The 24629-nt window shown below is 35.7% G+C and overlaps 1 protein-coding gene across 4 annotated transcripts; it reads left to right on the top strand.

Annotated features, from left to right (window-relative positions):
- Positions 1-102: 102 nt before the first annotated feature.
- Positions 103-24459, top strand: TRAPPC13 (trafficking protein particle complex subunit 13). 4 transcript variants are annotated; one of them, XM_080574685.1, is made up of 13 exons: positions 103-260; positions 6439-6507; positions 7430-7529; positions 8360-8444; positions 9390-9517; positions 9696-9768; positions 12363-12407; positions 15423-15440; positions 17609-17742; positions 20175-20373; positions 22305-22405; positions 23889-24039; positions 24130-24459. In XM_080574685.1, exons 1-13 carry the CDS (start codon positions 215-217, stop codon positions 24235-24237), a joined length of 1257 nt encoding a protein of 418 aa, XP_080430811.1. In that variant the 5' UTR covers positions 103-214; the 3' UTR covers positions 24238-24459. The 4 variants fall into 4 exon arrangements, with proteins under 4 accessions (XP_080430811.1, XP_080430812.1, XP_080430813.1 ...); XM_080574686.1 differs by having other exon boundaries at positions 23892-24039; XM_080574687.1 differs by lacking the exon at positions 15423-15440.
- Positions 24460-24629: the final 170 nt, after the last annotated feature.

Consider the following 24629-nt stretch of genomic DNA (forward strand, 5'->3'; position numbering starts at 1 on the left):
CCGCTCTCCTCGAGGACTACACCTCCCGTCATGCACCGCGAGGCGAGGCACTTCCCCGAGCCCCATCCGTGAGCTGGGGGCGGAGCCAATGCCTTCTGGGAGTTGTAGTCCCTCCCCGCAGTGCCGGTGACGGCGGGCCAGGCGTTTCCGGGTTGAGCGGTGCTGGCGCAGGCACTTCCCGGCCTGCGCTGCCCGCGGGGGGACGGTGGGCGCCATGGACGTGGCGCAGCCCAAGCAGGAGCACCTGCTGGCCCTGAAAGGTACCGGCACCGCGCAGCCCGGGGGCACGGGCCCCAAGCCAGGCCCTCGGGGGCCGCCCTCAGCGGCAGGGCCTGGCTCCGAGTGGCGGGCGGGAGGGTTTCAGCCTTTATTTTCTTTCTTTGTGTGCTTTAGAGGTCTCCTTTCCCTAGTTTAGTTATTTTTTTTCCTTATAATTTGAGGCGTTTGGCCTCAACGAGTGGATGTTGGGTTTGTGTCCTTGATTCAAGAGTGATTGGTAGTGAAAATAGAGAAGTGGATGGCCCCCGTGTGCCTCCCAGAATTATTAGTAATAATACTATTATACTAAAATAATGCATGAAAATCATGCTATAAAAATAATCAGCAGAGAAGCTGGTCATACCAACTGGCAGTAGGGATACCAGTACATTAGTAACTCAGACGCCAAAAAACCTGAGTCTAATTGCCCCTTGTTTCAGTCAACAGGAGTAAAATCTACCTTCTGTCTCTTGGACAATGCTTGGCTTGAAAATAAATATTCCTCATTAGGTAGTAGCAATAAATAGTTGCAATCTCAATTTTGTGTGTGTTCTAAACGAGAGGGGCTGCTCGGGTGCATAACGCAGTGCTGGTGCAAAGCGTTCGTCAGCGTCCATTTTCTGCCCGATCTCTACCTTCCAGCATTCCTGGGGACAGTTCTTATGGTGTCAGCGTCTCACGGTGAAATCTGTTAACTAAACGTAATTCAGTGATCAACAACCGCTTTCACACATGTACATGCACACAAAAAATCAACAGCAAACCCCCGAGAACATGAAACAATGTCAGGTGCCATTGCAAGCACATTTTGGTAGTGATTAATACAAAGGAACACGTTCTGTGATGTTTTTGTGAGGTGTCAGTTGAACACTTGGCTTTGTATTGAATTTGGTACAGTGCCCAGGCCGTAGATTTTGCAAATAGAAGTGAGAAAGGTATCTGAATTTCTTTGCATTTTGTCTATTTAAAAATATATATATATGTATATAGACAGTGCAATGACTAAGCAATGCTAGATTTTACTGATTTGATGTTAGTGTATGTTGCTGATGTTTGATAGGGAACCTTAAATGATTGCAAAATTGTTAGGGGGAGGGGAGAAGCTGGAGAGAAAGAGAGGGCATGTTTTAGTGCATATTATATCATGTTTCATAGTAGTATGTGTAGGTGTTTTTTTTTTTTTCTCCCCTGAATTTAATATAGTCATTGTATGAAAGAAAGAAATTACAGACACTTTCAGAGGATAAAGTCTTCAAGAACTTACTGTGTCTGTAAGTTATTCCAAAAGAATACCTGCATGTATCGCTTGGAAGCTTTGAGATCAAAATCGAACGTGCAGTTCTGATATGAGTTGGAAGAAAAGCAGACAACTTTAGCTTGTCCATAACACTTCCCTGTTAGCCTGAGACTTTAAAAACTGCTACATCTGTCTGTACTATTTGAGGAAGAGTTTTTGTAATGCATAGTATATTTGCTAGTTCATTTATATGCCCTGACTTAGCATGTTGAAATTTTTGAAGGAAAATTCTTGGTTAAATAAATAACAGTTTTGATTGATGAGTTTGATAAAATAGGTAGTGGTATATCATATTAAAGAAGATAAGCTTTTAAATGATTTTTTTTTTTTAATTTTACTTCATACCCTGATACATGCTTGTTAGTAAATGGTCTCTGGGATCAGAGAATAGAATCTCTAGGAAAAGAGAATTATTGCTTTAATATGTAGAATTGGACATCTGAGAGAACTTCTGAGGTGTGTGATGGTAAAAAAAAAAAAGAAAAAAAAAAGATGTAGCAAGAATAATGACAGGTGGGATAGGTATGAGAAGGTAACAGTAAAAGGATTAGTCTTGGGAGGGATGCTGTTGAGTAAACTGCTCATACGGGTAATTTTCGGTGTAATGAAGTTATGCTGGCAATGATGAAATACAGTTGCTATAGTCAGCCTGGGTAAAGTAGAAACATTCTCATATATATGTCTATACCTAGACATCTACATCTATCTTTTTTTTTCTTTTCTTTAAAACAAAACAAAACAAAATATCCTAGCACTGTTGTTTGTAATATGGTAGTATCTTATTTTTTTATAATACTTCTGCTTTAGGTCCTGTTTTCCACTGATCTTTGCAGCACGGGGGAAGGAAATTCTTGTAAATAAGATGTTTCAGTCTAGATTTATGAATCCTAATCAAGAGACTGTTCCTTTTATTAAGAATAAGTGGTTTTCTACTGTACAAGCATGGAAGTGGTCTTGCATTATCGACCACATCAGAGAGATCTAATAGAACTGCAGAAAATTGCAGAAGCGGCAGTGAAGGACTTTCCTATTCGTCAGTTACCAAGATTTACACCCTGGTTTCCAACTGATTTGTGCAGACTTCCCCTCAAACCAAAAAAGCAACCACCTGTTATTTCTTCTGAAGAAGCAGAAGAACTAAAACAACTTTCTTCACCTTCAGAATACATTGTAGGATCTCCTAATTATGACTGCACAAAAAATCTTCCTGAGTTTCAGTCTAACACGAATCATGGTCAGACTTTAATCCAAACACAAAATGTTCACAGACCAATTAACTTGGATAATCAAGGAGAACCACCATCTAACGGAAAACAAAAGTTGAAAAGGTCTTGGAGTGTCTCTGTCCATAGCCCTAAGCTTAAAGAAAAGATTCTTCCTTTATCTCGAGAACTGCAAAACAGTTTGGAAAGACTAAAACTGCATGCATTTTATAGAGCAAAGTGGACAATCGAACAGTCTACTTGTAATAATCAGGACTTGGAGGACGTCTGGATAAAATTGAACAGACTCATCAAACATAATGAACTGCCGTCTTGCAATGCTACTATTCAAAGATCTGTGGGAGAGATATGGATTTTCTGTGATATATTATACTGTGAATATGTTAGAAATATTCTTAGGGAGAAGCTGAGTCTTACTGATAAAATGAATTTACTTGTACATAAATTTGGAATTATATTTAGTTTATAAATGTACAGTAGTTTCATAATAATATTGCTGTGTGAAGTACTAGAGTTTTTAAGCAGCTTATAATATATAAACTTTAGAACAACTGATGAATTAACAAGCAGAAAACTATTTAATATTAATTTGCTACAATTTTTAAGCTGTAATAATATATTTGTTTTGCCAGGAAACTCATGAATGGTTCTAATAAGATTAGTACATTTATTTGGTTTAGTACTCTGTTTTGTAGCTTTTTTTTCAGTTGTCTAAAGAAAAAAATTAAGTTTCCACACTTAATTTTTCCAGAAAAGTAAATAATTCCCTTGGAACTTGTGTTTTTCTTGGCATGACAATCATATGTTAGAATAATAATAATTTATTGTAGGCATTACATGCCTTGTTGTAGTTTAAATTCAAGGATATCTCTTAATTTGGGTCATTGACATGTATTATTAAACTTTGACTGAATGCTAAACATCCTGTATTGACATTTGGTGTGTTTGTGTGAGATTTAATATTACCGCTTAGCAAAACTGATACAAAATTATGGCTGGAGTAACTAATGGTCATTATTAGTTTTAAAGTTTGTATAGCCAAGTTATTTCACTGAAATTATTTTTCTGATCTTAAAGACAGTACTAATGAAGTTACTTTGTGCTGTCAGAATTTTAAAAAATATAATGGAGTAGAATGCAGAGTGATTAGGATTTTATTTAATTTTATATTTGTATCTAGGATGTGAGAAGAAAAGCAGGAGATGATAGGTAGTCCTGCAAGGATAAAATACTTCTTAATATTTTCTAATATTATTTTAGTAGTCCCATTAAATACAAAAATGTACGTATCTTGATTTATGTGTTTTGACTTCATTTGTCGCTGATCTCTCTTCCCTGCTGGCCAGGGACAGGACCCGAGGGAACGGCATGGAGCTGGGACAGGGGAGGGTCAGGCTGGGGGTTAGGGAAAGGTTCTGCACCCAGAGGGTGGTCGGGCACTGGGACAGGCTCCCCAGGGCAGTGGTCACGGCACCGAGCCTGACGGAGTTCCAGAAGCATTTGGACAACGCTCTCAGACATCTGGTCTGATTTTGGGGTGGTCTTGTGTGGAGCCAGGAGTTGGACTCGATGATCCTTGTGGGTCCCTTCCAACTCAAGATATTCTGTCATTCTATGATCCTTCTAAACTGGAGCAGAGATCAGTGTCACTGTTCAGTAGTAGCTGTCAGCTTTCTGCTGCTTTGACTTGGCTGGTGTATACAAAGGATAATGATACACACAGTGCTTGCTGGGCACACCTCAGCTGGAAACTGTAATGTACTAAAAGTTGAATGCCACATTTTATTTCTCTATAGAATTACTGGTTTTGGGAGGCACCGACGTACAAGCAATAGTACAATGTGCAGTATAAAACTTTTTTTTGAACTATTCCAGAAATGCTTAGTTAATATGTACATATAATTCAGTATCTCCTTAATTTTCAGTGTTGACAGAGGTTCTCCATTTACTCTGTTCTGTGCGTTTTTATTTACCTCATGGCCTTCAGACTTCACACTTTTCAACTTTTCGCCATATCAATGAGAATGTATTATCATTATTATCATTATTTTTTATGTGAAAACTGAGGTTTCTTCATGTCAATACTAACTTGTGTAGGTTTGCTGGGTGATAGTATAAATTACTGTGAGCCAATACAACCCACTACACCCTAATGTATATCAAAACAATAGAATATTTTATGTAGTTGCAAATAGCAAAAGCTGACTGGACGTATTAGACAGCATATAAGGTGTATGATGAAGGTAAAAGCACCATATTTCGGTGCAAGGTTGTTGATTAACTACTTGCATTCATGAGAAATCCCTTTTTTTATGTTTGTTTTACTTTACAGAAGATAATGTGGTTTTATGTTTCATAAGTTTAGAAGAAAAATGAATTAGTGCCTCTTTCATATTCATATCACATGCAACATCTCAGGTTGCAAATGCTCATATGCAAATAATTTTCATGTGATTGCTTTCATGTGAAGCAATATGCAAGTTTGGGAACATTGATTTATATGAGTAGGGAGGAATTTTTTTTAGAATTCTTTAAGAATATGTAATGCAAATGTAAATCATGCAACTTTAAGTGTTATGAGTTAAAATAGAACCACAGAATGGTTTGTGTTGGAAGGGACCCTAAAGCCCACTAATTCCATGGGCAGGGACACCTCCCACCAGACCAGGTTGCCCAGAGCCCCATCCAGCCTGGCCTTGAGCACCTCCAGGGATGGGGCATCCACAGCTTCTCTGGGCAGCCTGTGCCAGTGCCTCACCAACCTCACAGTAAAGAATTTCTTCCTTATATGCAATCTAAATCTCCCGTTTTAGTTTAAAGTTATTTGCCCTTGTCCTGTCACTCCACTCCCTGACCAAGAGTCCCTCCCCAGCTTTCCCGTAGGCCCCCTTTAGGCACAGGAAGGCTGCTCTAAGGTCTTCCCAGAGCCTTCTCTTCTCCAGGCTGAACAGCCCCAACTCCCTCAGCCCGTCTTCATAGGAGAAATAGCCTTAGAAAATACCACTTTCTTGATATAGAGGTTTTATTTTTGTTTGTTTGTTTTGTTTTGTTTTTTAATAGCAGGGAGTTAGAGTCTTTTTAATAGCAAGATCTCAGTGATTTTGATTTTGGCAGTATTGATAAAAAAGTGTTTTGTAACTAGGTTCCTCTTAAAGTTTGTGATCACAAGAAAAAAAACAGTTGTGTAAATAATCGGGGGTCTCAGACTTGCGTATCTTGTGGAGATTAGTATGTAAATGCTATTCTTTATGTCCTGGAGTATATGGCTGAAAGTGTCCAGGTTAGTCATTTTGTGCAGTTATATAGCAACCAGGATCATAGGACAGACTTTTAGCCTAGAATAGTTCTGTAAACTTCTGTACTGCTTCTGAAGTCCACAAAGCACTTTAACAGATAAGACCTTAAGCAGATCAGATTGCCAAGGGGGGCGTAATAACATCACCGATGCTCTTGGATCTCAGGGTACAAGGGAATTTGTTGTATTAAAAATGACCAGATGATCTATAAAGGTCTTACCATCATTCAAGCTGAGGCTTGGAGTTTGTTGTTGTTGTTTATTTGGTTTTGTTTGTTTTTTTATGTGGGAGGAGAGCAAGACAAAATTATACTTCAAACAAACAAACATTTCGTTGACCTGTGGTTTATTTTCTGATTTTGCAGTGATGAGGCTAACCAAACCTACCTTATTCACTAATATTCCGGTGACTTGTGAAGAGAGAGATTTACCAGGTATGTCTTCTATACTGGCATATTATTGTGTACACATTGCCAGGCTTAACCAATGTGAGTGTCTGAGACTTAGATATCAAAGGAGTCTTAAGACATCCCAGAGAAAGTAGCCTGAAACAGCAATATATATTTTTTTGGCAATAGCTGCAGGAAAATGCCCAGGTACGCTGTGCAACGCTTGACCTACAGCTTTGAAAATTTGGTAATTACATTGCACACGTGAACTCAAAGTCTGAGATACTAAGATTATCCCTATAGATGCTATTGTGACTTAAGGAGCGTGCTGTTATTTTAAAATGGAAAACAACTATAACGGAAACGTGTAATTGTAGAAAACAAAAGCTTGGTGTTAGTATCTGCTTCATCTGGAGAAAGAAAATGCCCTGCTAATTGTAACCAGTGCATTAATGTTTTATGGCAAATGATTTTGCAAGAATCACAGCTTTCGAATGGCATAATGCTTGGGGTATAGTCATGAATTAGAAGTTCCTGGGTTGTTCCTCAGCAGTAGTTGCAAGAAGTAGCTAGAAGCCAAGTAAAGAAAGAAGAAGAAGAAAGATCCAGGAAGGGAGGGCTGTGTGGAAATGCAAAGCAAGCAGGGGAAGAAAAGTAAGCGGGACTGATTAGTTCTGTTATGTAATATGCTCTATTCAGGCAGAATTTCCCTTATAGGTTAATTGTTATTTGAGAATGCCTTTGGGATTAGGCCCTTCCGCATGTGTACAGAATGATTTATTGAACACAAATGCCTGGAAGTAGGTTATAATTTATAAGCAGGTCATATAGATTTGAATAAATAAGTTGCTTGTAAAATAAGTATGCCAAATATAAGTTACATCTAAATAAGTGTGTCATATCTTAAACGTAGGCAAAGCTTTAGGCTTGGCAAATATTTGATACTAGTAATTTGATATTTCTACAGGTAATCTATTTAACCAGCTCATGAAAGATGATCCTTCTACTGTAGAAGGAGCAGAACCTTTGATGCTAGGAGAAATGCTGACTTTGCCTCAAAATTTTGGGTAAGAATGAATTTGTTGTAACATTTAACGCGCAAGTTATAGGATTCATTTAACAGCAATGTAATTATTACTTGTCTTTCTTTTTGAATATCGTTGTTATTCAATAAAATGTTCAATCATTTTAAAAATAGGAACTTGACTATTTATAACTGGAAATGATTGATTTATAACATATAAATGTATATTGCCTAATGCTTGTTGTCTGTAGCCTGACTGAATATAGCAAGTATGCAAAGTTGAAAGAAATTTACAGCTCTGGATGAATTTCTGACATAAAACACTACTATAAACCACGGCTTATACTGACAGATTTTTGTGTGTGCTGATACGTTTTTTTTCTTATGAAATTTTCTCTTAGGATGACATTTAGAAGAATGGGAGTAAAATTGCCAACATACTTAAAGGATTTGATCTGGCAACCTCCTAAGCTCTTCTTATATTTGAATTTTAGTAAGAAGTTGGTTGCCTGCTGTTTACTAGAAATATATAAAAGAAATTAGAATGTTTTTAATTACTGTGTCCGATGCAGCTCTGTAACTACAGCAAATAGGATTCCCATAATAGAGCTTGTTGCAATATAGTTTAAGCACAGTATTTGACTAGGAGTACTCTGAGCAGGGTTTACTGCAACTTCTCTGTAAGTCTCTCTTCTAAGACTTTCACAGACTACCTTTTCGTAGCATTTTAAGAACCGGGTCTAGTAGTTGGCATTGGCAAGGTTGCTGAACAGCTTAGAATAAACAAATAAAAAAGAATTTAAAGGGGCTTTAGTGAAATATTCTTTTGTTGTTGTTGCTAAACATACTCTTTTTTTTTTTTTTTAATCACAGAAATATATTTCTGGGAGAAACGTTTTCCAGTTACATAAGTGTACATAATGACAGTAACCAAGTTGTGAAGGACATACTGGTGAAGGTATGTAGAGATAAATTTATATACTGGGTTTGTTGAAAAATAACACACAAAAGTTAAATAAATTTTCTGATAATATCTGATGCATTTAACGTGTTTTATACACAGACTTTAAGAAATATCCGTCAATTTTTTTTATGACCCAGAAAATATCTCTGGAAACAAAAATACATAAAAACAGAAGTGATGATAGAAATCTTTTAAGATTAAAGTAAAAAGATAGGATTGTTTCAAAAAATGGATAAGTTGTAAAGCTTCTCTGGAGAATTAGTGTAGCAAAACTTCCGCAGCCAAAACAAATTGAATTTGTATTTTTACTTGCACTTTCAATAAGGTAAGCCAATCCTTGACATAAAGTCTCTTTAAGGCATGTATTGACTTGTATTTTGCTTATATTTCAAATGACTTCTTTCCTACTGCATCATTTTTTGCATTTGCTGCTGAACAAATAATCCATTGAGAAGAGAAATTCTAGAATTTGTGGAACTCAAAAGTAAATGGAGATTGTATAAGCTGCGTTTTAAAGGAAATGGTTTTAAACTACAAGAGGGTAGGTTTAGATTAGATATTAGGAATAAGTTGTTCACTCAGAGGGTGGTGAGGCGCTGGAACAGATTGCCCAGGGAAGCTGCAGATGCCCCATCTGTTGAAAGCCAGGCTGGATGGCCTTTGGGCAACCTGGTCTGGTAGGAGGTGTCCCAGTCCATGGCAGGGGGTTGGAACTGGGTGATATTTATGGTTCCTTCCAATCCAAACCATTCTGTAATTCTATGATATGTTTTAGAAATTATCTTTTACTTTGACAAGTGACTTACCTTCATTGTATTTTGTGTATAAAAGCATACAAAACCCTAAGTGAAACCTAATACTTTTCAGCATACCCTGTTTCTTCTTGGATTGCCTTAAGCAGCTATAGTTCTAACTAGTGCTTTGTTTTTTTGTTCCTAGGCTGATCTTCAGACAAGTTCTCAGCGTTTGAACCTTTCAGCTTCTAGTGCTGCAGTGGCAGAACTTAAACCTGACTGTTGTATTGATGATGTGATTCATCATGAAGTGAAGGAAATAGGAACACACATGTAAGGTTTTAAATCTTCTGACTTGCATTTTTATCTGATTATTTATTTATCTATAGCACTACAGAGTTTTAATAAAGCTTAAAAGAAACTGCAGCACACGCATGGTATTTTATTTCTGCTTTGATATAGTGCAAAATTTAAAGTAACTCAAAATTATTTTTTAAAATGTTTCTTTCAGCTTAGTTTGTGCAGTAAGTTACACTACACAGACAGGGGAGAAGATGTACTTCAGAAAGTTCTTCAAATTCCAGGTATTGTACAAAGTATTCTAGTCTACTTGTAATAAGTGGGTAGATATGGAAAATAATTTTAAAACATTTGATCCTTTAAAAGCATTGTTACATACTAATATTTGACATTTGAAATAGAACTGGTAGAACTTTGCATGAACTGAGGATTTCTAATTACCATGCAGATAAACATTTCAGAAAGAAAAATCAATTTAAAAAGATGTTTTCATAGCAGTCAGCTTTATGATTATTTTTAAACAAAACAAGTCAGTCTGACTTTTAATACCTCTAACCTTTGAGTTTAGATTATAAAATTTTGATTTTTCTTTTAGTGTATGTAACCGTTTAAAAATGGAACATAATGGTTTGTTTTTCAAAGGAAAATAAGAAAAGAATTCTAATATATTGTATCTTACGTATATATATATATCAGTAGAAGTAATTGATGGAATTGAAACCCTTTGTTCCACCACACAGGTTTCAAGACTTGATTATAATAACTGATGAAAGCAGGAAAGTACTATCATCTGTGGACTGGTTCTGGCAGGAAAGTGTACTTTAGCTGTATACATAATGGATGTTTATTTTTAGAGAAATAAACTGGGACTTGGATAACTGTGGGATAATAAAGGAGGATTAGGTGATGTGCTTTACTGAATAAATTTTTGGATTCTTTCATAGAGTTCTCATCTTCTCTTCCCTATTTAAACTTCTTGGTAGAACCTAGTTCAAGACTGTCAATTTTAATTCAAAATCCTTTACACTCGATACAATTGCTTATTTGGAAACATTTTTAGGGGTCTACATGCATTTTTAATTTCTATATAATTTATAACTTAATCAAACACAGTCAACTTTAATCTCAGAGTAGCTCAAGCAAGTTATCTGTCAAATTTGAAACTCATCCTTTAAAGAAAGTTATCAGAAAGTGTGTGTGTGTATACATGTATAAATATCACTAGATATATCACTTTATCACTGTTCTGTAAATACTCTCAGATTCATTATAAGAAAAATACGTAATACTTTGGTTGTTATTTTTTGCATTTGGCGTGGAGATGCTAGCTACAAAATGTGAGAAGAAACAAACAAAAATGTTAAACACAACTGATAGTGACATTACAATGGCAACTGATGGCTTCTTGGTGAGAGAGGTGCCACCAGCTACTTTATAACATAAAAATGTTTACTGTTTGACAGAGGCTGACCTTTTTCCATTATATTTCCTAGGCTCTTTTGGGTTGAACTGGTGTTACAATTTGCTTTCAAACAGCATCTTTTTTAGCAGTTATGTGCTTTAATATTGATGAATAATGCCTATTTTTTCTAGAGCTATCACTGATTAATTAAGACCATTACGTTCCTGTGGATTCCTATGATTCTGTTTAGAGTTTTGTTGTTGTTGGGTTTTGTTTTCTTTTAATTGGGAACATTAAAATAATTATTTTATTTTTACTAATACTTCACTTGAAATTTACTGGAATGAACAGAAGGACTTTGTCAGAAAGAGATAGAAAACATCAAAATTTAGAGAAATTAATAATAAGACGAACACTTAAACAAAAAACAACCTCCAAACCTGACAAACATATAAATTAAAATTGTAATTTTTTTTCCTGGCTACAGAGAGAGGTAGTAATTGTTACTGGAAAGATTTGAACAGTTTGCCTTTTATGCAGAACTCTCTGTGAAGACTCTTTTTTAACCTTGAATTCTTCAGGGCTAAAAACTTAGAAACTTCATTCACAACTTGGAACTTTAGGCATCTCTCAGGATGCAGTACACTTACTTGTACATAAAATAATTTTTTCCATATGTGAAGCAGAAAAAATGTCTTCAGCAAGATAATTTAAACTTGCTCCTTACAAGTATAATAGAAGTTTATTTCTTTCAGTTGTATCAACATATATCCACTTCATATATATTAACTATTTTGAGTTAAGTATAGTGGCTTTATGCACGAAGTTCAAGCACTTAAAACACAGCATTTAGTTATCCCTTTTGGTAGTCTATTTTTTTTCTGTAGATCAAATTTTACATGATTAAAATGTGTGTGGTTTTTTTTTTTTCACTTCTTCATAATTTTAACGATTGTACTTTCAAGAAGGAAGTCAAGGCTAGTAATGGTTCATTGCTTAAACTAATCATATGGATAGTTCTCTTTCATTTATTTTTTTAGAAGTCCTCAGCAACATTTGTTTGCTGCAAAATGGTGTGAAGGACTTGTAAATATTATATTGCTCTTGTTCCCACTTGAAAGCAAGCGGAGAGCACTTCAGGATGTGAGGTGGATGTAATGTTATTGTAAAGACATATTCTGCTCACTGCATTGTATTTGTCTCATTTCTTAAGAAGACAGTGGAGCAGTATTTTTTATCAATATGAGAAAGCTACTCAAAGTAACAAAGCAGCCAAGTGTGTTAATAAGAAGCAGAATATAGTTAATTGTGAGATTTTACCAGAGTTGATTCTGTTGTGTCTTCCTTTATGCATCTGTTCTGCTTAAGATCAAAATAACAGAATCAACACAATGGAGATCCTGACACTTATAAACAGTTTATGCTGGAGTTGTCTGAGAAACCAACTGTCGATCTGTCCTTTTTCATTTCATTCAGGTTCTCAAACCACTAGATGTCAAAACCAAATTCTACAATGCGGAGGTAAGTGTGAGCTATTTGTATTTGGGTTTGGGTTTGGTATGCTTGTTTTTTTATTACTTTATGTTAGGTGGTTAGGTGAAATTCAAAGAACTTTTTAAGCACCAGATTTCTTAGCAAGATGATCTGTTCTGAAGTGAAACATTTACGTGGTGGGTTTATGCCATTAGTTTAAAAACAGATATATTTATGATGAAGGGGGAAGGAGATGGTATCTAAGCCAGGACCTTAATGCAATTGACTGTTTTTTTTTTTTCATATTTTCTGCTTTCCCATAATCTCAAATACTTCCATTTATGTCCTGTATTTTTAGTTTGATAGACTACCTACTGTGAGGGAGATTAATTGTATGCAAAACAATCAATAGTTTACCAGACTGGGGAAATTTAAATTTATTTTTCTCCAATGTAAATATGACTTCTCTGTAACATAATTTATTTTTTTAGGTTTGTGACAGTACTGCAAAACGAAATGATAGTAAATATTTATTTGGACATACTTAGGTATAGCTGTCTACAGCTATTTCCAGGAAGAATTGTAAATGAAAGTATTGCTGATAGTGGAAACTCTTACAAATTACATACATCGTTACTTTCAATTTTAGACATTGTCTGCATATATATGTATTGAATTGCCCAGGGAGGTGGTGGAGTCACCATCCCTGGGGGTGCTTAAGGAAAGGTTGGACATGGTTGGACATGGTTTAGTGGGTGATATTCGTGGTAGGAGGACGTTTGGACCAGATGATTTTGGAGGTTTTTCCAACCTTACTGATTCTATGATTCTGTGAACAATTTTGTTGTAGAGTGTACAAAAACTATATTTCTTTCCCTTCCTAACAATATCAACAGAGAAAACAGAAGGGAGAAATAGCAGACAATTTCTGATCTACAAATGAGGATTCCATGTGCAAAGATCTGTCATGTTCAGCATTGCATAGGAAATTCCCCATCAAGATTTTCTCTGTTGAGAGTGAATAGCATGTAGATCATGAGCCATTTAATATAGAGAGATTTATTTAGAGGGAGGTGTAGATCATAAATAATTTAAATATTGAACTACAGAGGAAAAGGAAGGAAATGTTTTCCTAAAAATACCTGGCTACATTAGGCTACAGGCTTCAGTTCTTAGGTTTACTAAGAGTGAGATACCTGAGAGATACCACGTACCAGTAGTTGAGTGCTTCATAGATCTGGTGTTATCCATAAATGCGAACATCTGGAAACATCTTCTGCTGTGATATAAAAACAAGGTAATTCCTTTGGGAACGAGATAAAACTCCATTTTCTCCGTGGATTTTATTGCAGGTGGATAATAGATGGTGGGTGAAAGAGGGACAGGCATCTTAAAGTAAATGTTGCTGTCTCTCTGTACTTTACATGTAGATTTTGTTCTATACTGGAACACTTCCTAAAAAAGTAGAAATAAAAGCCACTTAAAGTAAATTTTGGGCAGACTCGATGTAAATCAAAATTATTCTTTTATTGAAAAGATGTTTTACTGTCTGGCCTTGATAATGGACTGAATAAAGTATCTCCATTCTTCAATTAGCAACCAATTTCTCATGATACAGATTCATGAGAAGCTGTGGCGTTTGAGCTGGTGGTGTTGCGTTTTTTTATTTTTATTATTTTTTTTAATCCATAAAGGTTTAAAAAGGCCGTGTTTTTGCCTTTTGTTCTTTCTGTCTGGTTGTTTATGCTACTGCCATTACCATAGTATTCACATGATTGATTAAAACTTTTTTTTTTTAAAATAAACAACATTGTGGATGATATTAAGTGAGAGATTTTCATTTGCCTAGCAAGCTGATTGTGATTTCACTTCTGAAAGTATATAAAGTGCTGCTGTGTGTTGTGATGGTAGAAGATGAATAAAATAATAATAATAAAGTAATTATGTAAATGTTGTACGTACAATTACACTTCTGTCAGAAGCATCAACACCATGATCCTGAATTTTAAGAATTTAAGAATTTCCTTCCTACTTGGGAATAAGGAAGGGAAACAATCGTATGTGTCAGTTACTGATGTACTAAAGGTCTTTAAAGGTTTTAAACCATTATCATTAACATTACAAATGTGATGCTATCAATTCATAAAATTTGTCACTAAAATTATGGATCACAATTTCTAGTAAATTTTTTTCATCTTTCTAAGACAAAAAATAACGCTGAACTTTAATCTTGCTTGTTGCTCATGATGAAGTAACATCCAAATCATGGTGGTCACTGAAATCCGTGTATAGAATGCATGCCCTGTCATCCTAGCTTGCAGCAATCCTTTGATCGAGTTACCTGCCACAGTCTGTAGAAGGTGCTTCACTGACTTTGGTGTGCCTTCGAAAAGGCTCTATAAAAGGTTCTGTTCTGGCAAACAAGACAAGGGAGACAAATGCACAGCCAATTAAGAAAATAAATTTTGCAATTAATGTTGGTTTCTTTTTGAATGATGGCTATTCCCCCCCAAAAAGTTTTTTTTTTCCCAGTTAAATTACCCCAAATCTTGTTTTAATCTGTAGTATTGTGGCTTTGCTAGAACCCGTTATCACTCAATTTTTATTTTTGAGACCTTAAAAATACAAGTACTTCACATTATCTGTAAAATGACAAGGACTGTTTTTCCATTTCATATACAACTGATTGCATGGATTTAAACTGAGGACAAACTTTAAACTTGCTCCAAAACTAACTGCTTTTTTTTTTTTTCCATCAGTATATTCTACCATGCCTTATGTGTGATTTGTGTGCCCTAGGCTCTATTTTGGATTGGTTTTACAGTTAGTAAAATCTGAAGAAAAGCTAGTAAACCATGTAACAATACTAGCTACAACTTATTAGAAATGTAGTTGTCATCTTTGTTTGCATCCATTTTAATTTACATTTCTGTCTTACTAATGCTCTCTTGTTTAGATGGTGCAAAAAAATGCAGAAATGCATTTTGTTTGAAAGTTAGCCTCCTTTTTCTTTAACATTTAACCCTAATTTCTCTAATGTGTTCTTTTTTATTTTCCCATTAGAGTGACCTCAGTTCTGTGGTAATTTTTATTTATTTTTTTATAAATATATATGCTTTTTTAATTGTCTGTCTGTCTCTGTGCTTGTTGTTGACATTATTTTAAAAACATAATGGAAAAGCAATGTTTGTTCTGCATATCACGAACTGATGTTTTGTCATCTGTCCTGCATATGTGCAGCTAATCATTTAAATGGTTAGCTCTTTCTTTAATACCCATTGTTGAAACTAAAAGTTGATTATTTTGAACTCTTGTTTGTGTGGGCCGTTCTTTAAAACATCTCACCAAAATTTGACGACATAGAAGTTTCCTTTTTAACTGGACAAGGGGATTCATTATTTGAAAGTGGGAGTTAATCCCTTTTAAAAAACCTTATTGGTACTGAACCCTGGAAGTGTAGGTTTAACTACAGCACTGCTTGTGTGAGCTGTGGCAGAACTTTTCCCGTCCAGTTGGTGGAGACAGTGGGTTTGAGGAGAGAGCAGCGGCTGGATGTTCTTCCTTTCCCAGGCTGGAGCTGTGCTTTCCGACTTTTAACTGCATGTAACAGGCGATGAGTTAGTATGGTACTTCAGCAGTCTGATCTCACTTTAAGGTGTGCGTTGTATTAAAGCAAGCTGCATTCTTGTGAAGTACTTAAGTGTGTTTTTTTTTGTTGTTTTCTTTTTAAAAACGTGATATTTAAACAACTTAGGAGTAACATGAAGCTAACTTGCTTTTTCATTATGCTGCTTGTTTTTTCTTTTCCCTTTCAAACTAGCTTTTTCTAAATTTTTGCCTATGGTTGCTGCATTAAAACAACTAAAACTTGGGTTAATGGAGATTTTGAGCAATGGATTTATGGGATATAAACAATACCAATTTAAGTGACAGCTAGGTGGTGTTAGTAGTAATGACTACTAGGAGCCATGTTTTAGCTGGGGGTATTTCCAACTCCTTCTGCAAGTGCGAGGTCTGTCCATAACCTGTTAAGCTTGCACAATTTTCATTCCTATATGTATATACACATGATTAGTGTATAACATGTTTGTAAAGCACAATGTATAGTTCCAGTACCATTCGGTATTTCTCCTTGTGATACAGTGCCTTTTGAGAGTAATAAAATTCAGACTTCTATTTTGTAATTTACAAGCAGGAATTCATTAGCATAATGAGGTCACTTATTTACAATGATTAAAAAGAAACTGTAAGCTTCCTTCCACCTTCTTCATAAAATACATCTTTTGAAATTATCATAATAAAACACCTAAACTGGTTCTAATTGTATTTATCAATAGCTTTTTTGGAAATACAGATTTGGTATTTCCACAAACACTTTTTTTTTTTTTTTAAATAATTGGCACTTCTCCAGGGGCTTATATTTCTAGTAGGCTGAGCCTTCAATAATTATTCTGTCCTGAGGTTTTAAAGCTTCAAAGTGACTTTAATGGTCTGCAATTCCACAGAAGCAATGAGGCAAAAAACACCTCAAGTTTCATGATTTTTCAGTTTATTGAGTTAAAAAGTCCGTACCTCTCATTCCTGTGCTAGAATTGGTTCTTGTATACCATCTTCAGGCACTAGCTTCATTTGCACAGATGTGTCCTATAGGACATTTTGAAGGTAGAGCACCAATTAAACTGATGGATGCATATAATGCTGGTGACCATAGGCATGATGAAGCTGATGAGAGAGGAGGCTGTTTTATTTTTAGCTGGTGCATAAATGTTCCAAAATAATGAGAAAATCTCAGAGCATGTACCTGAACTATTATACTTCAGTTCAAGCAAAACACACATACTTTACATTTTTTTACACAGCTTGAGGCACTAGTAATCTGGCATGGCATGGCATTAATATGCACTGCGATTCCTTTTTTTTTTTCTTTTAATATTTTGTATTAGAACTTGAGTTTTTATTGAGTTGATGAAAGTCTTGGGAAGTGGCAATCTGAAGTGTTACAAATACGCAATAGCTAGAACATAGAAAAATTATCCCACATCCATTGTTTGGCAAGATATCTGTTGACTAACACTTTTGCTCCTATTAATTTTAACTGGGATTAAGGTTTTTCTTGCATTAATTACTTTAATTTGATTTGCAGGCATGAACTAAACACACATGACTTATTTTTTTTTAACAATAGGACTGTCTTCTCTTTTTAATAACATCAATCACATTTTCATGATCTTGGTCTTCTGTTTTTTCAGACAGATGAAGTGTTTCTGGAAGCTCAGATACAGAATATCACTACCTCTCCAATGTTTATGGAGAAGGTTTCTTTAGAGCCATCCATTATGTACAATGTTGCGGAACTGAACACAGTTGACACAGCAGGGGCAAGGTATGTTGATATTCAGAAATTAGTTGGTATTTGGCTTTAAAACTTTGCATTATGATTTCATGAGTTATAAGCATTACAATTAGTGAGTTGTCTGTAACTGTAGGATTGTACTTCTTTGCCTGATTAAAAAGGTGAAATTTCTGTTAGGAATTCAGCTGTAAATGTTTTAATTTTACGGAAACTATTCTTAAAACTTTGTAATTCTACCTAGTATCTACCTAGTATATTTTGCAGTATCACCTTTAAAAAATTCAGCCCCTGTCTGTTTCTGACTCGATCTGTTTATGTATATGTTTAGCAGTAAAACTGTTGAGGACACAAAAGCTTGTAATGTCTGGGTGGAGGTCAACTTTGGCTGTTTGTGCTTTGCAGTTGCTTGTTTTTGTTTTTGTTTTGAGGAGGTGTAGTGTGGGTGCTTTGTAGTGGGGGCTAAAATGAAAATTCTGTCTTCTCCCTGACTGTCAAAGCACTCAGCTGCAGCACAGGGGAGTGCTGTTCATACAAAGTGTTTGTGTCCACTGTAGTGTTTCTTGCCCTGAATTGGAATCATGAGCTTGTGAGACTGTGAGAGTCTGAGATTCACTGGAAAGGATCCAAATAGCAGTTTACGTAGCAGAAGTGTTTAGAAAGACATAGAATTAATTGATTTTTTCATACTGAGATGTAATGAATGTGGTGAATGAGCTACACTTCTGCACTTGTGGATCAAATTTCACATGATGGTCACTGCCATCTAGTATCTAAGCAGTTAAGAAAACCCTATCAAGGCTGGCAGCGGTAGTAGAGAGAAGATTAAAGAACGAGGGAGCCAGGGAGGCTAAACAAAATGTTTTTGTAAGATACTGAGGGGACTGTGAGTCTTGATGGAAAAAACTTGAAGGTCTGTGCTTAAAAAATGGAAGAGCCTATAGCAATTACATGAAATTGCAGTGCGTCAAGTTCTTGTCACAAGTAGCTTTAGATGAAATGAAATTCAACGCCAAAATAAGTTCTATACTTCCTGGCAGTCATAATTATCTGTTTCTTTAAAGATTTAATGCTGAGAAGAACACTGAAATATGAATAAGCTGCTGGTATTAGGTTCATTTGTGGTCTGTGGAAGGGATTGTTTTTCTTAAGAATATCATATTTACACGCCAGCTTTCCTCATGCTCTGAAGCTAAACACCATTGGTTCCCAGCATCTGGAGTACCTTCCTCCCTTTTCCTAATGTGTGAGAAGATGGTTAAACTGCTGTTTGAGTGTGCAGTTGAAAGAACTCTTGAAAAAATAGGAAGCTGAATCTGACTTTAATTAATCTTCGCAGTTGTCCTTCCCTTCAGGTTATATGATAGTATCCTAATCTGTTCATTAAGTAACATTTCAGCACATTTCAAGCAGTAAACTTAGTTTTTTGTAAGTAGCTCCATTATACTACTGGCCTTTTAATGCAAATTTTTCAGCATTTTAACAGCACTTTAATGAATGTATTCAGCTTTGTAAAGCAGACTATATGACCCTTTGCCATAAAACCCATTCCACAAGGGATATACAGTCCTTGGTATATACCTCTTAAGTGCTTGTTTTCTGGATTATTTCATTCCGTGAGTAAGTTCTAAACTCCTTGTCATTATTAAAATGAAGAACTGTTTACTTCAAAATGCTAACACGCCCAGGGAGCCTGAACTACAGCAACTGCTTTTTCTACTCTCATCTGTCTGGGTAAGCTCCAAATTAATGCGAAAATCAGAGTAGGCATCCAGATTCATTTTTGTTTCTGTACCAGTGCTTGCCTCTCCCTAGATTCGATACTCAGTTTACTCAATTTCTGTATAGCTGTTTTTGATTTTTTTAGTGATTTTCTTGATCTTCTTAGTGAGGGTTAAAAATACATGAAATAATGAAGCTGTTTTTGCACTTTGTTTTACCTCAGTCCGTCAGTATCTCAGGCAGAAATAGAAGTTAAGTTTAGTGTATGTGTTTGAGGTAGATGAAGCATTGCTACAGTTGATTTTTTGACATAATTAAATCAATATTCTAACATACTATTCTAAATTACAATTATTGTGGTTTACTTTTTTTTTTTCAGAGATGCATACTAGCCTTGACTAATGAGATTAAATTACTTTTTCAAAATTACAAGCACTGTTGTTCAAATGCTAAGATGCCAGATGATAATAAACTGTAATTTAGCAAAGTGGATTTGTACCTGTTTCCTCTGGCTCAGCTGAGTTGACTTTCTTCTCATCTACAAATGGTCCTTTCGATGTACATAAATTGTATAATTGTTTTCTGTTGTGAAGATACAAAAAATAGAATGTAGACTAGAATGATGTAGAATAAAATACCACACACACAGTAAAACTGGGGAGAATGGAGAAGAAACGTAGGGTTCTTTTTAAGTCCTCTTAAAAATAAGTGTTTAAATTAAGGCACGATGTTTTTTGTTTTAGCGAGTCCACTTTTGGCTCAAGGACTTATTTACAACCTATGGATACACGTCAATACTTATACTGCCTAAAACCAAAGCAGGAATTTGCAGAGAAAGCTGGAGTAATAAAGGGTGTAACAGTGATTGGAAAACTAGACATCGTATGGAAAACGAATCTAGGTGAACGAGGAAGGCTGCAAACTAGCCAACTCCAAAGAATGGTAAGTCTTTAACTTAAGCATTGGTTTAATTTAGCATCTGTTTGTAAGGCAACCTATTGAACAATTCAGTAATGTCTCAAAGGAAAAGTACAAGCTGCTTACTTTGTGAACCTCATTCTGAATTCACGTCTATGTATATTTGGGAAAGTTATTTGATACAAATACTGAGCACACATTTGATCTATGAAGTGTGGCAGAAGCACTACTTGGAGGAACTGTAGCTGAACAAAAGTATTCCTTTTGTTCTTATGAATGGCAACTTTTTATTGTTCTTAAGGATTTATTCTGCAATACATAACATGTCTTTTCCTTTTCTTCACAGCACTGAACAATGTAACTTAGTGGCTTGTACGCTTGAATTGACAGAATCAATAACAAGTGTAGTAAAATATTTCAATTAGAATAAAAATAACTTCTTGGACGCCATTCAGCAGCAAACTGAAAAGCAGTGATAAAAGAACTCCGTTATGTATGCCAACATTTGACATAGAAGTCTGCTCCATAATTCATTCAGATATTTTAGCTTCTTTGAGTAGTAATTTTTGCGTATAGAATATATAGTATATTCAACTTTCATATCTGTAGTTTTGATTCAGTCTATTATACCTGGTTGATTTATGAGTTTATAAATCCAAGGTTGCAATTTCTCCCTCACATTGTTTTATCTTCTGAGTGCTGTCAGATTATTTCATGTCTAGATTCCACTCACCTTCTGTCATTTTCCTCTTAATCCATTTACCAGCCTTACAACCATTATTTCCCTCACAGGCACAGAATTTTAGTGTACTGTTACTTTCTTTCATTACTTTCACTACTTCTTTCATTACCTGTTTCAGTCAGGAATGTACTTTTGAAACAAGTATCTTGAATCTTCTACTTAACGTAATCTGGTTGGTTTTGTGGAGTGCTCTTGGAATTCACGAACTACATTTTTTTGTTGCAAGTTTCCAAACTTACATTGCTCTACTGATAGGAAATTCTTTGTCAGTTTTGATATCCCTCTACTGTCTCTAATGTATAATTTAATATGCTTTTTAAAATGCCATCTGTCTTTAGTATGTAAGGAGCCAAATATAACTAAAAACTGTTCACAAGCTGTCAAATCACTGGTTTTGGGGGGCTCTTTGGCCTTTTAATCAAGTTGTAAATGTAACTTTTACCACAGCATTATTTATCGCTGAATTTGAACATGCTTCACAACTACAGCTTGTCAGGCAGGACAAAATTTTCCCTTGTTTTTGCCTTAGGATCTATTATTTGTGGAGATTGTCAACTATCAAATTTTGTCAAGAGCCAAATACATTCCCTGTTATTTACTAACAAACCCTAGTTACTCTGAACTTGGGCTGGTTCAAGTCAGTAACTTGCTTTAGATTTTCAAAGTGTAATTATCATGCACCATTCTTACTGGTGGCAGCTGATTATTTTGGCAGAGGCTTGAGGGACTGAAATGGTAAGGAGAATGAACAATCTAATTTCTTAGGAACGATGCTTTTTCTAAAGGTAAAGAACAGTGAAGGACTAATGCAGGAAAACTATACTAATATTGTCCATAGTTTCTCTGTTATCCATCTGATAGAGAGGTCTTAGAATGAACACTGATGTTTCCAGGAGCAGTATATAAGTATTTGGACTCTGAAGATGTGAATTATATGAAAAACTTAAGTGTGTATCATTCCCTATAAATAATGTCATCATCCTTGATATGCGGATCATGCTTGTCGAATGAATTGTTACATCTCTCATGGTGATGGTCAGTAGCAGATGGAGCACTGCTGTGATATGGGTATAAGTCAAAAGCACGAAGAGTTATCTCCTGTCTTCACATTCTTGCTATTCTAAGCCTGTTGCAGTAAATGAAAACTTGAGTAGTAACAACTCCAGCTTTGCTAGCCAGCATTTGAGAAATCTGCATTCTTGTACCTCCCCAGGCACCTGGTTATGGTGATGTAAGGCTTTCTCTGGAGACAATACCAGACACCGTAAATCTGGAAGAACCTTTTGATATTACATGTAAAATAACAAATTGCAGGTAATGATGTCACGTGATGCTTATGCTTTTTTCCTGAGTGGGTAAGTTGTGGCCATTACATTTTTGTTGTGGTTTAACCCGGCCGGCTACTAGGCTACTAAGCACCACACAGCCGTTCGCTCACCCCCCCCCCTCCCTCTCTGGGATGGGGGAGAGAAATGGGAAAATGAAGCCTGTGGGTTGAGATAGAGACAGTTTATTAAGACAGGAAAATAATAATAATAATAATAATAATAGTACTACTACTACTAATGTGTACGAAACAAGTGATGCACAATGCAATTGCTCACCACCCGCTGACCGATGCCCAGCCTATCCCCGAGCAGCCGGCCCCCCCACCCCGGCCAGCCACCCCTATATATTGTTTAGCATGACGCCAGATGGTATGGAATACCCCTTTGGCCAGTTTGGGTCAGCTGTCCTGGGTCTGTCCCCTCCCAGCTCCTGCTGCACCCCCAGCCTGCTCGCTGGCAGGACAGAGCGAGAAGCCGAAAAGTCCTTGGCCTGGTGTAAGCACTGCTCTGCAACAATTAAAACATCAGCATGTTATCAGCGCTCTTCTCATCCTAATCCAAAACATAGCACCCTACCAGCTACTAGGAGGAAAATTAACTCTGTCCTAACTGGAACCAGGACAATTTTTCAGTGATTTCTCCTGAAACAATTCAGACCTGGACTTTATTATGAATTCTAGTAACACCAAACTGTTGGTTCATTACTTTAAACATATCTTTTAGATTACAGTGATTCTAAATGAATGAACAAATCTTCCACCATTATATGTTAATACTATTTGAATTAGGAGACTGTCAAAAATCAGTAGTAGAATTCTGTGGAATTGGCTGCAATATCATGCAAGATTTCACGCTTAAATTGCATACTTACATCAAAAGTCCTCTTAGTTCTTAAGTAGTTGTTGGGGCTTTTTGTTTGTTTTTAAACTACAGGTAATTTTTGTTAGAATAAATGCCATTTGTATCCAGTCTGATTTTACTGCTAGTTCTGTACCACTCCTATGTCTGCTGAACGTTGTCAAAGTAGTCTTTTGTGTGTCTTTATCAATGTTTTGACTTTCTTTGTATTTACACTATGATCTACAGTAGTCTGTTATAAAAGGGTTGCAAGAGTGATATTTAAGTAAAGTAATTCTAAATAAAATTTGAAGCCAGGGACTAAAGCAAATACCTGGTCTGCAGTTATTTCTCCCAGAAAATCTTGAAGGCCATCCAAAATGTGACTAGTATTATGGTCTCTGGTATAACTGAATCCATGACAGAAAACTCACATATCAGCCAAAGGTATATGCAAATAAATTGGTGCACATCACAGTATACCTTACTTGCCTTCTTGTAATTATATAAATTATTAAGTGCTTGATTAACAACAACCTGAATAATAAAGTAATCTAGCTGTTACATGTCTGCAGTTCTTGAATGCTTAAAAATAGCCCACAGGTTTATTCTTGTTTTTCTTTTTCCTCTAGCAGTGAAAGGACTATGGATCTGGTTTTAGAAATGTGCAATACGAATTCCATCCACTGGTGTGGAGTTTCAGGAAGACAACTTGGAAAGCTGCACCCAAGTACATCTCTCCATCTTGCACTTACGTTATTGTCTTCAGTGCAGGGATTACAAGTAAGTCTTCATGGCATAGCTTTGTTATAAAATAGCTGTCTTATAAGCTTAGTAATTCTAATAACTCTTATAAATCTTTTCCCTTTCTAGAGTGTTTCTGGCTTAAGACTTACAGACACATTTTTGAAGAGAACATATGAGTATGATGATATTGCACAAGTCTGTGTAGTTTCTTCAAAAGTCAAACAAGAAAGCTGAAGAAAAATCTTATTCCTGCTGGTTTGGGATTTTTTTGGACCAACTTCTTATGTTTTTGCAGTTGAATCATATTAAAAGGTGTAAAGACAAAAACTCCCTATATATTCATCATCATAAGTATGCTTATTTAACGTCTCTCTGAGCATTTTTCTGAATGTTTTAAAATCATTTAAATAGATGCATATTCATTTTATTTACTGAAAATAAAGCCTTTGAAAAAGGTGTGGCTCTAGCAAATTATTTTGCATTAATGTCATGTTGGGTGAGGGGAAAGATTCATAGGCAGTTTCTTTCAAATAGCAGCACTCTGCTGTTATTATTTTAAAAATATGTGAAGTTATTAAATTGTGGTTCTGACAAAACTATTTCAGGGTGAAGGAACTAACCTTTTA

This window comes from Anser brachyrhynchus (assembly GCF_964034855.1).
Source record: "Anser brachyrhynchus genome assembly, chromosome: Z".
Taxonomy (NCBI): domain Eukaryota; kingdom Metazoa; phylum Chordata; class Aves; order Anseriformes; family Anatidae; genus Anser; species Anser brachyrhynchus.